Raw genomic sequence first — 14968 nt, 5'->3', positions numbered from 1 at the left:
CTCAGCCCCGCCCAATACCCTTCGCAGTCCCACCTCGTAGCCCCGCCCCGCCCAGTACCCTTCTCAGTTCCACCTCGTAGCCCCGCCCCCTCTCAGCCCCGCCCAGTGCCCTTCGAAGTCCCACCTCGTAGCCCCGCCCGGACCCCCTCAGCCTCGCCCAGTGCCCTTCGCAGTCCCACCTCGTAGCCCCGCCCACATCCCTCTCAGCCCCGCCCCCTGCGACAGCTCCACCCAGAGCCGCCCTCCTCTCAGCCCCTCCCCTCCCACCGCCGCCCAGACCGCCCTCCCACCCGGCCCCGCCCAGACCGCCGTTACAGTCCCGCCCACACCCTTCCCAGCCCATCAGCTCCCTTCGCAGCTCCGCCCACAAGCCCTTTCACAGGCTCCGCCCCCCGCAACAGCCCCTCCCCTCTGCCCGTACCCCTCCTCCCCTTTCAGCCCCGCCCACAGCCCTCCCCTTCACAGCCCCTCCGCTAGCCACGAAGCCCTCGGAACCCCGCGGGTGCCTTACCCGGATCGGAGGGCCGAGCTCCCTCCTCCGGGTGGGCCCTCCGCCCTCGCAACCTCGTCCGGCTCTCCTCGGACTCCCCCTTCGCCCAGGCCCCGCCCCCCGCCGCCACTCTAGCCTCCGCTCCTCTCGTTGGTTCGCGCCCGGCCCGCGCTGGGCTGGAGCCGGGGCCCCGGCGGACGGTGGGGCGGCCGACTCCGGCCTACTGTTCGCCGCCGCGTCGGGGCGCTCAGCTAAGCCGCCGTTGAGGGCCTGCACCGTAGCTGCTCCCAGGCCCGGTTCCGAAGACGGCGCCTCCCCGAGCGCAGGAACCAGGCCGAGTGGGCCTGCGCATGACTCTCCCCGAGGCCCGGAACCCCCACTTGGACTCCAGGGCTCCAGAACTCACGGCCTCCCAGGTCTGACTCTCTTTCCCCCTTCTTTTCTCAGCCTAACTAGGTTCTTCTTCCCCACAGTTGTGTCCGGTGCCTCAGGGCCCCAGAAAGTTTCGGATGAGCCTATCCCAACACTTAGAGATGGGGCTCTGGAACCTGGGAGTCCTGGAGAATCGCCCTTAGGGCTCCTGGTCGAGGGCTCCTTCCTTAAGTTCTGAGTCCCCTTCCTGTTTCACATTCACTACCCCCGAGGTACCATGGCCTCCAAGCCTTGGAATGAGTGGAGTACCACCCTGTCCCACCTGACACTGGGAGTGGTGTCTCTGCATGCAGCCGTGAGCACTGCCCAGGTGAGTACACTGGGGTGGAGCAGGGGTGTGACCCACTCACAAACTGCAAGGACCTGAATCGGGTCCAGTTCCCCGGGGTCAGGGAGAAAGGGTGGTGCGAGCTTGAGTCTGGGGGCCAGGGTTGCATGAGACCCCCAGACCTTTCTCTGCCTGAAGGAAGGTCCTTGCTCTTTTTTTCCCCTGCATCTCCTTCTATCCTTGTGCTGACAGGCAAGTCGAGGGGCGGCTGCTGGCTTCCTGCTCCAGGCCTTGGCCTCTGCCACCTTGCTGGCCCCAGGGCTGGGCACAGATGAAGACTCTCTTGCTGGAGCCTGGGTGGCCACTGTCATCGGCCTGCCCCTTCTGGCCTTTGATTTCCATTGGGTGAATGGGGACCGCTCCTCTGCCAACCTGCTCCTGGGAGGAGGGATGGTGCTGGCTGTGGCCGGTGACCACCTTGGTGCTGAGGGTCGCTCTGTGGCTGGCCAGGCAGTGGTGCTGGTGGTTGCAGTGACTATCCTCATCGTGGCTGTTTTCACAACCAACACTTATGGAATGTGGGGGGGTGCGATGTTGGGTGCTGCAGGCCTCCTGAGCCGGCTGGAGGAAGACAGACTGCTGCTGCTGCCAAAAGAGGACATCTGTCGCTGGGCCCTTGCTGCAGGCAGTTGGGCCTACCACCGAGCCCTGCACACACAGCGCCTGCAGTGGGAGTGATGCTTAGAGACAGCATGGTGGGGCTTCCGTCCTGGCTACCGCTTCCCTCTCCCACAGGCCTGCTCCCTTAAGGATGGACTCTCGGGTCTCCCAAAAAGAGCTTGCTGCAGGGTGATGGATGCCTTGGTTAGGAGGCTGAGTCCAGGCACCACCGTCCCTCCTCTGCCTGAGTGTGGGAACTCGCCTAGACCAGAATGAAGGGGATGGGGCCCCAGGCACATTTTGGGGCCTGCTGCTGGGCAGGCCATGGTTGTGGATCCAGAGAGAGGCTTGGTCTCCAATAAACCTTAGGGAAACAGCAGGAATATGGAATCTGCCCATTCTTGCAAGGGATCGAGGGATCCTCCAGTGAGCTTTCTAAAGCTTTAGGGCAGCAGCTGGTTTCCTTGTGCAAAAAAGGGGAATATCCTAGAACTAGCCCTGGGGCCTCACTCGGCCTGACCTAGTGGCACCTTTGCCAGGAGGGCCCCTAGATTGAGAAGAACTCGTCCTGGGCCTTTGCTCTCCTGCGACACGGTGGAGCTCTGAGTATCCTTGCCCAGCATGGCAGGTGACCCTCTGGGACAGTGACCGTCACGGGCTGCCAATCGGGATGGGGACAGGGGAGGACTGTAGTACATCTGTATTACGGCTGTCCTCAGAAATGCACCTTCCCTCCCAGAGCTAACTCGACGTGTGCTCATTCGCCCTCTGGCCTGTGCAAGGCACGTCCTTATGTCCCCAAACCCTCACGCTCCTCACCGGACCCCTCTTCCATTCCCAACCCCGGGATTAGGCAGAAAGGTGGTTTAAATTCGAGGTCCAGGGCCCTTTCTCGGGGAGTATCTCTGCTTGCGTGCGGTGGAAGCAACGGCCGTCAGCTGGTCCGGCAGCAGAGGGGCGGGACCGGCCGGCGGGGTTCTCGGCCGAGCCTGGCCACAGCGCCGCGCATGCAGCCCTCCGTGTTGCGGGACAAAGGCGCACGCACACCTCCCTCGGGTGGCCCTTGGCTCGGGGGCCGCACCCTAGAGGACCGGAAGCGGCGCGCACGCCCCCATCCCCAGGACTTCCCCCGCCCCGCGCCCCTCCGCAGGCCGCCGGGGGCCCCGCCTCCTTCCTGCCCACTTTCTGCAGGGGCGGGCCCTCGGGCGTCCTTGCGCGCCCATTGGCCCCGGCGGACGTGCCGTCTAGCCCCGAGCGGCGCTCCCATTGGCCCCGCGCGGTCACGTGACGGGGAGGCCGAGGGGGCGGCGGCGGCGGCAGGGGGGGCGCGCAGCGAAAACAAAGATGGCGGCCGCGCCGGGGTCGGTGGCCGCGGCGGCTTCGGGGCGACGCGCGGGCCGGACCCACTGAGGCGGCGGCGCAGGGAGCGGGGCTGCGGGGTCGCGGCGGCGGCGAGAGGGCGGCGGGAGCGCGCGGCGCCCCTAATCTCCAGCCGCGGGTGCGCGCCGGCACCCGCCCGCCGGGCCGACCGGCCGCGATGTCCGGCGCGGAGGAGGCCGGCGGGGGCGGGCCGGCCGCGGGGCCCGCGGGCGCCGTGCCGGCCGGAGCCGGGGTCGGCTCCGGGGTCGGGGTCGGGGCCGGGCCGGGGGCGGCCGCGGGGCCGGCGGCGGCGGCGGCGCTGGGCGAGGCGGCGGGGCCCGGGCTCCCGGACGAGGCGGGCCTGGCCGGCGCCCGGCAGCTGCAGGAGGCGGCCGGCGACCCCGACGCGCCGCCCAAGAAGCGGCTGCGGGCGGCCGAGGCGGCCGAGGCGGCGGCGGCGGCGGCGGCGGCGGGCAGCGGGAAGCTGGAGGAGCGGCTCTACTCGGTGCTGTGCTGCACCGTCTGCCTGGACCTGCCCAAGGCCTCCGTGTACCAGGTAGGGCCGCCGGCCCGACCCCGACCCCGCCCGGCCGCAGCCCTGCCGCGGCCGCCCCCTCCCCGCGCCCCCGGCCCTCGGAAGCCGGTCTGAGCCCTGGGGCCCGGCAGGCGGGTCCTGGCGTCTGTTGGGGAGCTCTCCTCTCGCCTCCTCTCCGCGACCAGCTTCTTTCCCGGCCTCGCTTCCCTTGTTTCTCGACTCGAATGTTATTTCTCCTCTTTGCTTTTCAGCCTTCTCCGCTGCCCCAGCTCAGCGCTCCCCAGCCCACCCTCTGAGTTGGCCCCGAGGAAGCTGGTGACAGACGCCCCCCCATACACCCCCCAGAGTCGGTTCCCCTCACTCTGCATCCCTGGATTCGGGGGATCCTGGTGCTCCCCCTTCACTCAAGAGCTTCTTCTCTATTCTTTTAGCAGCCACACCCCCGAGAGCTGTCTTGAAGCTTCTCTCCTATACCTTCTGTCTCCCAATTGAAAGAAGGGATTTGATCACGTTTTGTCCCTCCTGTCGTTCCTGGTCTGGATCAACCACCTGCATCGAGCCCCACGGTCTGGGTCCCTTCTCTCTTCCCAGCCTGGCCTTGTGCTGTGTGGTCCAGATACGCTATGTCCTAAGTTAGACTCCCTCCCCATCCCGCCTGACCCACACCAGGCCTGGCTTCTTAGGCTACCAGCACTCCAGGAGGTGTGTCCACCCCCCTTCTCCCAGGTGTGGGTCCAGAATAGTGGCTGGACCCAGTCCTTAACCAGCCAGAGCCATCAGAGAGGGCACTTGGCCCCGGTGGGCCTGCCATTGCATCACGAGCAGCAGGGGCCACACGCTGGCCCAGGGCTGTTTGCAGTGTGCTGCCCTCTTTGTTCATCTGTGTCTCCACCTCATCCTCTGACCTGGATACCCCTTCTTCCCAGTGCCCCTGTGAGGGCTAGAACACGTTCGCGATCACCTTTCTTTGCACTTTCGGGAGTTGGTCGCTGCTGCTGGGGCCTTGTTTTCCTGCTGTTACTCTGACTGGGGCAGTGGGTGAGAGGGCCGTTGTAGTAAGCAGTACGAAGCTGACCTGGGTTGCCGCTTCCCCAGCCTGTAAGTCTCCAGGTCCTTTCCTACTTTGGCATGAAGTAGCTTAGGAGGACCCTGGTGTGCCCAGGTAACAGAGAAGGGAGGAGGCGTTGGCAGGGGAGTGGGTTGAGTTCTCTGGGTGGAGGATACTGGCTCTCAGCCTACCCTGGCGAGAGGCCCTTGCTCAAGAACACCGCAGGTCTTCTGACCCCACTGGGGGAATGCTTCCCATAGCCCCTCGGCCTTGGAGGTGCTACCCTCAGGAGTTGTGTCCTCTCCGGTCCCCTTTTTCCTTGCCCGTGATCTTTTGATCCTCTTACGTAGAAGAACTTTTCCTTCCTCGGGTCTTAAATGAGAGCCCAAACAGCCATGCTAATGATGAGTGGGAGGAGGGTCCCAGGGGAATTTGGGGGAGTCTCCCATCCTGTGTTAGACCTGGACCTGGCATGATGATATGATGACAGGCCACATGATGCCGCCTCCTGGTCCACTCAGCACAGAGCCGAAGCTCTGCCTCTGGCCAGAGCCACTGTGATGGGGCCTCTGAGCCTGGCTGGTTCAAACTGGCCCGCACTGTGCTGGGAGCTGAGCTCTGTCCTGGGCAGGCTGAAGGCAGGCAGCTAAGCAGCTGTGACGGATAGAGTGAAGGAGCTGAGGCAGCCCGACCTGTGGCCCTCCCCAGGCCTAGTGGGCTCTGCTGAGCAGCTGCCCTGGAAACAGGCCTGCTAAGCAAGGAGAGTGAGGCTAAGCTGTGGGCTCTGGCACTGGTCCCCTGCTCCACCTCCATCCTTCCCAAGTGACAGCCAGGCCTTGGTAGGGAGTTGTTTCCCTCTCATCTCTAGAGGCCTGGAGAAAGCTCTAGAACATGTTATCAGTGGTGGAGCCCTTGGCTCTAGAAAGGTTGACCAGAGACCTTCCACGGGTCAGCATTTGCTTTGGAAGCCATGCCATGGGTCAGGAGCACACCTGGCAGGATGCATAGCAGTGCCCATGAGGGGCCTGAGGGATGAGCCAGAGGAAGGAGGGAAGGCTTCTTGGTGATTCCTGCCGCATACAACCCTGGATGGGGACATTAAGGGTAGGGGTTGGGGTGGGCCTGGAGGCCTGGGCCATTACCTGGTTGCATCTGAGCTGGGTTTGCTCCCAGGAGGATTTGGTCAGCAAGTGGCATCAGTCCTACACATGCTGTCTCGCAACAGGCAGACACACAGCTTTCTGTGTGTCCCTGGTTGGGGCCTGTTATTAGCCATCACCTCGTGGCCTGGGCTCAGCCCCTCCGTTTCTGCTGGCCTTCTTTGGTAAGCCGTGTTGACTAGCCATTTCCGGTGGGCTGGTGTCGGGCACGTCACACGTTCTGTTCTCCTGACCCACCAGGACGAATGGTTTGGGGCAGGCACCAGGTGGTGCCCAGCTCTGGGGTGAGGAGAGTAACCAGTGGCCGTGCTGAGTCCTGTGCACTGTGCCTGCCTGAGCCTGGGGGGCAAATCCTTGGGTCTCGAGTCGGCTGAGTGTATGGTAACTTGAGAGCTTGCCCTGTGGCCACCAGACCCCACCTGTGCACTGCCAGGGGAGCTTCGGTGGTGGCAAGAGCTCGCCTTGAACAGACTTGCCCCCATTCCCAAGTCTGAGCGCCTGGCTCCGCACAGCTGGCTCTCCTACACATCTGGCATGCTGAGCCACACACCTGGGCTGGGGAACTTGCTTTGGTGTAAGAGCAAGATGCTCATGCAAATGGTTTCCCCCGTGGCCTACTTTACGCAGGTCAGACCAGGGACAGTAGGTACGGCAGGTGCTTTGATGTTCTCTGCAGGTGTTGGGTGTGTCCCTGGTGACTGGCCTGACCGGGTTTGGGGCCACTCACCAGAGTCGCAGGCAGGCACCGAGGTCGGGGCAGAGGGCTGGAGTGAGTTGCAGCTGGGACACTCACGCGGGACAGGCAACAGGTGTGTGCGTAGATGCAGACTGCGGCTCCGGGGCAGGGTGCCCGGGTGCCTTGCGTGTGTGAGTGCCTTCTGTGGGGGAGGCACAGCCTTGGTGGTGCCTGGAGCAGTGCACGTGTACCTCCCCCGCCCCCACCATGTTCTCAGCCTGAGAAGTTCCCTGTGATCCCCGGGGTGAAGGAATAGTCAGGGGTCTCAGGATGTGGCCCCCCAGCTGGCTTTCTGGCCTGGCACTCGCGGCCTCAGACCTGCCCCCAGCACATTGCTCCTGTGCCCCTTCTACCCAGCTGCCGTCTTCCATCCCTCCTCCTCTTCCAGGGCCCCACAGAGGCAGCGGCTCCGTGCTACAGGATGCTTGTCCTCACTTGACTGGGGCACTTGCCGGTTTCTGCCCTGTGGGGGGTGGGTGTAGCTTGCTGTGCCTCTCACCCCTAGGGTCTCCTGTCTCCACCAGGACTCGGGCCCTGGCACAAGGAAACTGGTTACTTGATTGGCGTCACATTGGTAAAAGGCCTAGAAAGCAGGGGTAGGCCCGTCTCTGCCCAGGCCCGGCCGCATGGTCGCAGGCCTGGAGAAGCCTCCAGTGGTTGTCAGCGTGCCCGGTGCTGCAGGCTCTGTTCCCGCTGATCTTTAAGGAATCCCCCATGGGGCTGCCCACCCAGCTGGCCTGGGATCCTCTTCCCTAGTCCTGCCTCATGCTTTGGGCTGAGAAAGGTAGCAGAGTAGAGCTGCGGAGGTGTGTCTGCTTCTCTAAAACGAGCATTGAGAGGAGAAGGTTTCTGAGCTCTGGCTGTGTGAGAAGCTGGGTTTTATGTGGTGGTTACTTGTCATTTGAGTTGCTTTTTGATCCAGGGAGTATCTACATCTGAGCAAGAACGTGGCTATGGGGTTGATTGGTTCCCATCCGGATCCTAGGTCTTGAGGTGTGACACCAGGACTTCAAACCCGAAACCTGGTGGAGTGTTAGGGCTTGGCTTTACCCAAAACAGCTGCATCCCTTGGACACTGTGAGGTTCGTTCTTTTTTCTTTTCTTTTTTCCTTCCTTTCTTCCTTCTTTCTTTCTGATTTATTCATTTACTCATGAGAGACAGAGAAAGACAGGCAGAAACACAGACAGAGGGAGAAGCAGGCCCCTCACAGCCCAATGCAGGACTTGCTCCCAGGACCCCAGGATCATGACCCAGGCAGAAGGCAGGTACCCAACCGCTGAGCCCCCCAGGTGTCCCTGTGAGGTCCTTTCTTAAGCCCCTTGAATAAAGGGATTGAGGAGACCTCAGGCCAAACCTGGGGGAGGGGGACATGGGGTGCCTGCAGCCCTGATGGGCATGGTGAAGGGGGCCTTCAGCTGTGCTGAGCAGCAGGTTTGGGGTTAGTGCCTTAGTTGTGCTTTGGAGGCTGGGGTGCTCACATCGGCCTAGGTGGGAAGCCTTCCTGGAGCCCCTGGCACCTGAGGGGTCCGTGCACTCCAGGCTTAAGAGAGGGCCTAAAAGGCCGATTGGCCAAGGCTTGGTTTCCAGGAGTTGGGGAGGAAGGTATTTTCTAAGGCTCTCTTACGGCCCAAGGCCTGGGATCAGGGCTCCTCCTTGTGAGGTTGGATGGTACATTCAGCGCCCCTGTCACCCAGGGGAAAGCTGGCCTGGGTGCATGTGAGCTGCCTGTGGCCAGATGGGGTTGATGGGTGGTGTCCTCAGAGGACAGGTATGAATGCCCGCTCCTGGGGCATTTGCAAGGGGCTTGGGGGCTATTGCTGTGGCTTGGGTGGGACTGGAGGGTCCACGGGTGAGGGAGGGCATTTGCTGAAATCACATGCCTGTGCCAGGAGTCCCTCTGAGGCCTTGCAGGTGGCAGCCCTGTGATGGCCGTGGTGGGTTTTCTTCTGCTCCTGTCATGTGCTGGGGGCTGAGCTTGCTGTCATACGTGTTGTCTCACCTCACCCCTTCAGCACATGATGAGGCTAGTCCTCTCCCTGTCACTTCTTGTGCCTGAGGAAAGTGAGGCCCAGAGAGGGAAGCAAGAAGCCCAGGTCATGCAGCTGGTGACCTGTAGGCTAGAGGTCAGACCAGCATCTGTCGGGGGAAGCCCTGCAGTGTTCTGTGGTGGGCTGCCCTCTTCCTGCCCCCCTCCCATCAGGATCTTCCTGGCTGGGTGGGCGCTGCAGGGGCTGTTTCTTGGGGTACCTAGGCTCTTGGAGAATTGGCTCTAGCATGCCGAGTGGGGCATTCTGGCCTGCCCTAGCTGTCCATCAGAGGCTTGTGCCCAGCTTGTGGCTGCGCAGACCAGGGGAGGTGCAGTCCAGCCCAGCCACCGAGGACGCTGCTCTGTGTTACCGTGTGGCCAGGCCTGCATGTGAAGTCGGAGTTGTGCTCAGGTCAAGGAGGACCTGGGTAGCGGGGAGGGCTCTGGGGCTTGGTGACCCACCCTGCTGTGGACAGACCAGCTGGGCCCAGACCAGCCACCTGGTTTTTACCCAAGAACATCCCTTGGCTAACCATGAGGTGCTGGCTGCATGTGGACGTCCGCTCGTCCCTTGGCAGGGCCAGCAGCACTCTGCAGCATCTTCCTGGCTCACTGTCTTTCGACTTAACAACGGAGCTGTTGTGGCCTAAGGGGCAGTGACCTGCCTCCCCCAGAGAAGGGCAAGAGTCCTACTGCTCCACGGTGCCCTGTCACCTATGGCTCAGGAGGAGCGGGTGGGAGCTGGCCTGGGAGCTTGGAGGTTCCCTCAGCCCCCGGGGAATAGGAAGAGACCTGCTGGCAGGAGTGTGCAGGCCGGCTCTCTGCGCCCCAGCAGTGGACTCTGAGGGTAGTGCTGGGAGGTAGGCAGCCATGTGCTTGGCCCCCTTGGTGTGCCTCAGGAGCGTCTCGGACTCCATGGGAGTCCCTCACCCTCAGCCCACACCCTGCTGCTCTGCCTTGACGCAGACGAAGCCATGTGCGTTCCGTTGCTGTTCCGCTCAGGCAAGTGGTGGCCACGCTGGTTGTGGCTTCACTTCCAAGGGGAACCCTGAAGTCTCCTCCATGAATAAGTAGTTAGATGAGCGTGAGCACCGTCCCTTGATGCCTCCCGCGAGCTGCAGCAGTCTTCCCTCGGGCTGTGGTTTGACGAGCCTCGGGCCCTCAGTCTGTGCCTCCTGCCGGGTGGAAAGGGCCTGTGGTGTCTGTGCCCTCCCCTCCCCTCACAGTGTCTCTGGCTTCTCCATCCACCCCTGGGGGCGACGGGAGAGGCGTCCTGGGAGCAGGCCCCAGCGCAGCCCGGCGGCCTCTGGGATCCACCCCCCAGCCAGCCCGTGTGTCCGGAGCTGGCACTGCCCCCCTGCAAACCTGAACCCAGCCAGCTCCCCTTCTCATCTTGCACACTTTAATTTTTGGCCTGAATTGAGATTTCAGTACAGATCGTCTGTGCCGTGTGCGTGCACGTGGCTTCTGTCCTCAGCACGTCAGTCCCATCGCCCAGAAGACCCCGGGCCCAGCACCCCGTGCGACGGGCTCAGTTCAGGGGACACAGACCCCTGAGCTGATGGGACAGCAGTTGGTGTTTATGAGCGTCCCACGGGTGTGGCTGTGGCCGGGCAGAGGCGTGTGCTGCACAGCGTGCCCCTCGGAAGCGTTCTGGACCTCGAGGGGAGCCTGGAGGGGTGGCTCTCTGGAGGGGTGCCACGGCGGGCAAGCCCGGGCCAGCTGCTGGCGAGGCCTGTGACAGTGCCATGTGCCCGTTCACCCTCGCCCGGCTGTGGGAGGGTTCCAAGTGAAAGTCCAGCTGCCCTGAGCGGAACGCCCTGTGCCCCCCACAGCCTTCCCTAACCTCTGCCTCCACAGGGTTTGACCAGCTAGGGCCAGGCCTGGGGAGATACGTCTGCCCAAGGCTTTGCCCTCGTACATCTCCTTTCTCCGTGGGCCTCCTTCCCCGCAGCCCGTGTAGTTCTCTGAACAGCACCCAGTGGGAACTCGAGAGGCAGGTGTGGAACCAGAGACCCAAGACAAGAGCAGAGACTATCACAGGCGCAAGGCTCCCAGCAGGGCAGGGTGCTGACACGCAGTGTCTGGGCCTCAGAGCCGCGGGGTCAGAAGGGGAGGGGCCTCCCTTCTGCTGCCCATAGCCCTGTAGCCCCCGTTCTCCGGGCCTGCATGGGGCACACACACCCTTGACCCAGGCCAGCTAGGCCGCCCCGCCTGCCACTCTCTGGGCCACCAGCTTTTAGGAAAGTCCCTGCAGGAAGCCAGCCTCACTGGGCAGGTGGCAGCTATCTCTCACCTGTGCTGGCCAGGGAGGGCTGGGTCGTCTGAGCAAGGTCCCCAGCCCCCGCACGGGCTGCCGGCTAGGTGCCGGGAGCCCGCGTCCCCACAGGCGTCCTGAAATCAGGGCCTCTGGGGGCTCCTGAGACAGTCCCTGGCTCCAAGCCCCAGTGTGGCCAAACCGGTCACCACCAGCGGGCCCACCTCAGTGCGGATCCGCAACGTCTGCAAGCCGCCGAGGGCCACTTTGAGTCACCTCGCTCTCCACAGGAACCCCCCTGGCCGTGGGCCTCCTGAGCGGTGGCCCCGTCTGCCGAACAGCAGCGTGCCCGCACCTGTCCTGGCCAGCAGGCCCTCCTGCTGCGGCCAGCGGCCCGGCTGGCGCGTGCGTGTGTGCACGTCCTGCAGGTCTGTGAGCTCATCTCCCTTTCCTTCTTCGCAGTGTACTAACGGTCACTTGATGTGCGCTGGCTGTTTTATCCACCTACTAGCAGATGCCCGGCTGAAGGAGGAGCAGGCCACGTGCCCTAACTGTCGTTGTGAGATCAGTAAGAGCCTCTGCTGCCGCAACCTGGCTGTGGAGAAAGCCGTGAGCGAACTGCCCTCCGAGTGTGGCTTCTGCCTGCGTCAGTTTCCCCGTTCCCTCCTGGAGAGGCACCAGAAGGAGGAGTGCCAGGACAGGTAACCTCCTGGGGGCCCAGGATGGGGCTGGTGAGGCCCGGAGCGCCACCTACTCTGCTTGGTCCCTGCTGCCTGGCCTGGCCTTGGCTCCTGCACACCTAGCCCAGTGACAACCCGGAGTTCCCTCGGGGGCCAGGGTGGAGCTGCTCGGGGCCCAGGCCTGGGGGGGTGGGTGGGCAGGAGTGGGCTGCAGAGCGCCGGTCGCTTGGATCTGGACCCAGTGGCTGTTGGGACATCGCCCTGGCTCTCCAGGGCTCTCTGGCTGCGTGGTGGCCTCGTAGACCTGGCTGTCCTTGGCATCCTTGAGCCCAGGAGAGCATGGCAAGCTCCGGGAGCTCGGTGCGAAGCTGCATGGGCACCCCGACCCGGTCCCTGCCCGTGGAGTCAGGCCACTGAGACTTGCATAGGGTCCAAGATCACGGTCAGTGACCACTGTTTTCAAGCAAGAGAATCCTCACAGCAAAGGGTGTCGGTGGCGTGCGTCTTCAGAGCTCTCGTGCGCTGCTTTCCTGTCTCCCACACACACTCTGACCCCTTCCTGGGGCTGGCACGTGGTGAACATGTCCTTCGAGGGGTAACCTGTGTACGGGCAGGGGACCGAGCAGAGGCCCACCCTGGAGGACCGCTGGGCAGAGCCACCTGCCACAGGGCACAGGCCGTGACCACGGTGCTCACCTCCTCCCCAGGGTGACCCAGTGCAAATATAAGCGCATCGGCTGCCCGTGGCATGGCCCTTTCCACGAGCTGACGGTGCATGAGGCTGCATGTGCCCACCCAACCAAGACGGGCAATGAGCTGATGGAGATTCTGGATGAGATGGACCAGAGCCACCGCAAGGAGATGCAGCTCTATAACAGCATCTTTAGCCTGCTCAGCTTTGAAAAGATTGGTTACACAGGTGAGGCGCCCCGCCGCCCACTGCATGCCGCACAGGCTGGGGGGGGGCGGGTGGCTGGGAGCCTGGGGAGCTGTGGGCTCTGAGCCGTGGGCACGGGCCCTGCTGGATGGCCAGGCTCTGGACAAGCTTTGGTGAATGGGAGGACACCTTGGGGGAGAAGACGTGCCAGAGGCCAAGCAGGGGAGGGGCCGGGGCAGGACCCCAGGGGCACCTGCATGGCTCTCAGAGGCCCTCTCACCTGTCCTCCCCTCCCTGGCCCTGCCACCCTAACAAGGTGGTGTCCCGCTGCGTGGGGCTGCACAGCCCTTGGGACAGTCAGTGTCTAAGCAGAAGGTGGGTGTGTCTTGGAGGGCCCGGCAGCTAGGGGCCTGCCCTGCGGAGCCAAAGGCAAGAAGAGCACTCAGCACAGCCGGTCCTGCCTGCAGGCACTGACTGCAGTGGCCACGGGCCTCCTGAGGCCATCAAGAAGATGCTCAGGGGCAGGGCTCCTGAATGAGCTGAGGGTGCTCCGCTCAAAATGCAGAGCTGGGAGTGGACGCCCGGGGACGGGCAGGCTGGATCACACCCAGGCCCACTGGATCCCGTGGGCTCTCCTGGCCCCGGCCACTGCCTTTGGACACGCTGGGGAGCAGGAAGCAGGCCAGGGCCTGGTCCAGACACAGAGAACAGCGAGAAGCACCTGCTGCCACTGGGGCCACTGAGGGAGACCGCGGCCCTCTACGGCTCGGCCCACACCAGGCAGCCGGCTCAGAGCGTCAAGGGCGGGCGCAGGCAACCAGTCACACCACGCTGCCTGGACCGGGCCTGGCTAGGTGTGGGCCCGCAGGGGCCTGAGAGGCGAAGGGCCCCGCAGCCTCAGCAGCAGAAGGCCGTGGGCCCTAGTTAGTTGCAGCCTCAGCTGCCCTGGTGGGCGCCATGGCACAAACGGTCCAGGCCTCGCCTCGTGGGTCTGGGCGGGCTGAGGCATCGTGATCGTGGCGGTGGCTGGGCGGGGATCCCCGTCCACACAGGAAGGACTGGCCGCCTCCGTGGAGGGACTCGTGGGCCATGGGCCCCGGGCTGTGCTGAGAGAACTGTGTGACAGCACAGGAGCCCAGCACCGGGCCACATGCCCGCGCTCTGCCTCGCGCCCCGGCAGGCTCCCGTGCCACGTGCCTGCCCGCCCGGCGCCGCCGGCTTTCCTGGCAGCTCTGTATCAGAACCAATAAAGTGCACTTGTTCTCAGAATGCATCCTGTCTGTGTGTCTGCTTACCCACGCCCCTGGGTGGGCCTCCCTGTGCCTGGGCTGGGCCCTGGGGGAGGCAAGGAGGGCGGCCGGCGAGGGTCGGGCCACTCACTTCTCTCAGCCTCCGGACTCCCTGCAGCTAACGCGTGTCACTTCTGTTTGTAGTTGTTTCCCTAAAGCTTGTGTGCGCCTCCATTTGCCATAATTGCGTTTGATTTGCCTTGTGACAAGTAGAGCACGCTGTGTTCTCCTGGTAAGTGGCCTTCCTCCCTGGCTGAGCCTTTATCCTCGGCCTCCGGAAGGCGCCGCCGCCCGCCCCGCCCGCACTGACTGCCGGCTCTCCCGGCCTGTCTGTCTCCACAGAGGTCCAGTTTCGGCCCTACCGCACGGATGACTTCATCACGCGCCTGTACTACGAGACGCCGAGGTTCACGGTGCTGAACCAGACGTGGGTCCTGAAGGCGCGCGTGAACGACTCCGAGCGTAACCCCAACCTGTCGTGCAAGCGCACGCTCTCCTTCCAGCTCCTCCTCAAGAGCAAGGTCACGGCGCCCCTGGAGTGCTCCTTCCTGCTGCTCAAGGGCCCGTACGATGACGTCAAGATCAGCCCCGTCATCTACCACTTCGTCTTCACCAACGAGAGCAACGAGACGGACTACGTACCACTGCCCATCGTCGACTCCGTGGAGTGCAACAAGCTGCTAGCCGCCAAGAACATCAACCTACGGCTCTTCCTGTTCCAGATACAGAAGTAGGCGGCGCCGCTGGGCTGCCCCCGCCGGCCCGGCAGTGGCTTCACAGTGCTGACCATTTTAGCCAAGGAGAAGGAACAAACGCGAACATTGGGAAAGTCTGCATGCGTGTGCGAAGGTGTGAGCACTTACACCTCGCCCTCCGCCCCGCCTCCCCTGTCCCAGGCATCAGAGGCCGGGCCACCTGCAGAGGAGACGGTGGCTCAGGGACACAGCAGGGCTAAGCCCAGCGGCCGTGCCCCGGCCCCCACGCGCGGTGAGGCGCACCGTCTGCTCTGGGCCGTGCACGACCCCTGGGCCGGGCTCGGGGAGCACGCTGACTTCAGACGGCATATTTGATTGCAATTAAAAAGGCACCCTTGTTTCCTACTTTCTGTTTTGTTTGAGGGAAAGGCGTAGCTGCGATTGGACATCTGGGG

General features: G+C 63.7%; 2 protein-coding genes across 7 annotated transcripts; both read left to right on the top strand.

Moving 5' to 3' along the window:
* The first annotated feature begins 458 nt into the window (after positions 1-458).
* On the top strand, positions 459-14918 carry LOC112662198 (cysteine and histidine-rich protein 1). 6 transcript variants are annotated; one of them, XM_049093230.1, is made up of 5 exons: positions 3373-3765; positions 11435-11673; positions 12360-12571; positions 13963-14050; positions 14161-14297. In XM_049093230.1, exons 1-4 carry the CDS (start codon positions 3388-3390, stop codon positions 14010-14012), a joined length of 879 nt encoding a protein of 292 aa, XP_048949187.1. In that variant the 5' UTR covers positions 3373-3387; the 3' UTR covers positions 14013-14050; positions 14161-14297. The 6 variants fall into 6 exon arrangements, with proteins under 6 accessions (XP_048949185.1, XP_048949183.1, XP_048949187.1 ...); XM_049093228.1 differs by lacking the exons at positions 3373-3765; positions 13963-14050 and adding an exon at positions 459-906 and having other exon boundaries at positions 14161-14918; XM_049093226.1 differs by lacking the exons at positions 3373-3765; positions 13963-14050 and adding an exon at positions 3151-3211 and having other exon boundaries at positions 14161-14918.
* Positions 904-2233, top strand: TMEM276 (transmembrane protein 276). Its single transcript, XM_025450820.3, has 2 exons — positions 904-1232; positions 1443-2233. The coding sequence occupies exons 1-2, from the start codon at positions 1140-1142 to the stop codon at positions 1926-1928; spliced, it is 579 nt and encodes a 192-aa protein (XP_025306605.1). The 5' UTR covers positions 904-1139; the 3' UTR covers positions 1929-2233.
* Positions 14919-14968: the final 50 nt, after the last annotated feature.

This window comes from Canis lupus, chromosome 13, assembly GCF_003254725.2.
Source record: "Canis lupus dingo isolate Sandy chromosome 13, ASM325472v2, whole genome shotgun sequence".
Classification (NCBI taxonomy): domain Eukaryota; kingdom Metazoa; phylum Chordata; class Mammalia; order Carnivora; family Canidae; genus Canis; species Canis lupus.
Note: the sequence above shows the minus strand (reverse complement) of the source record. Positions and strands in the feature narration are given on the sequence as shown.

Excerpts from the sequence above, each read along its gene's own strand:
- LOC112662198 (XM_025450776.3), top strand. The coding sequence starts at position 3,388 with ATGTCCGGCGCGGAGGAGGCCGGCGGGGGCGGGCCGGCCGCGGGGCCC. Across the intron at positions 11,674-12,359 it reads AAGGAGGAGTGCCAGGACAG|GGTGACCCAGTGCAAATATA; the intron begins GTAACCTCCTGG and ends CCTCCTCCCCAG. Across the intron at positions 12,572-14,160 it reads TGAAAAGATTGGTTACACAG|AGGTCCAGTTTCGGCCCTAC; the intron begins GTGAGGCGCCCC and ends CTGTCTCCACAG.
- TMEM276 (XM_025450820.3), top strand. The coding sequence starts at position 1,140 with ATGGCCTCCAAGCCTTGGAATGAGTGGAGTACCACCCTGTCCCACCTG. Across the intron at positions 1,233-1,442 it reads CAGCCGTGAGCACTGCCCAG|GCAAGTCGAGGGGCGGCTGC; the intron begins GTGAGTACACTG and ends TTGTGCTGACAG.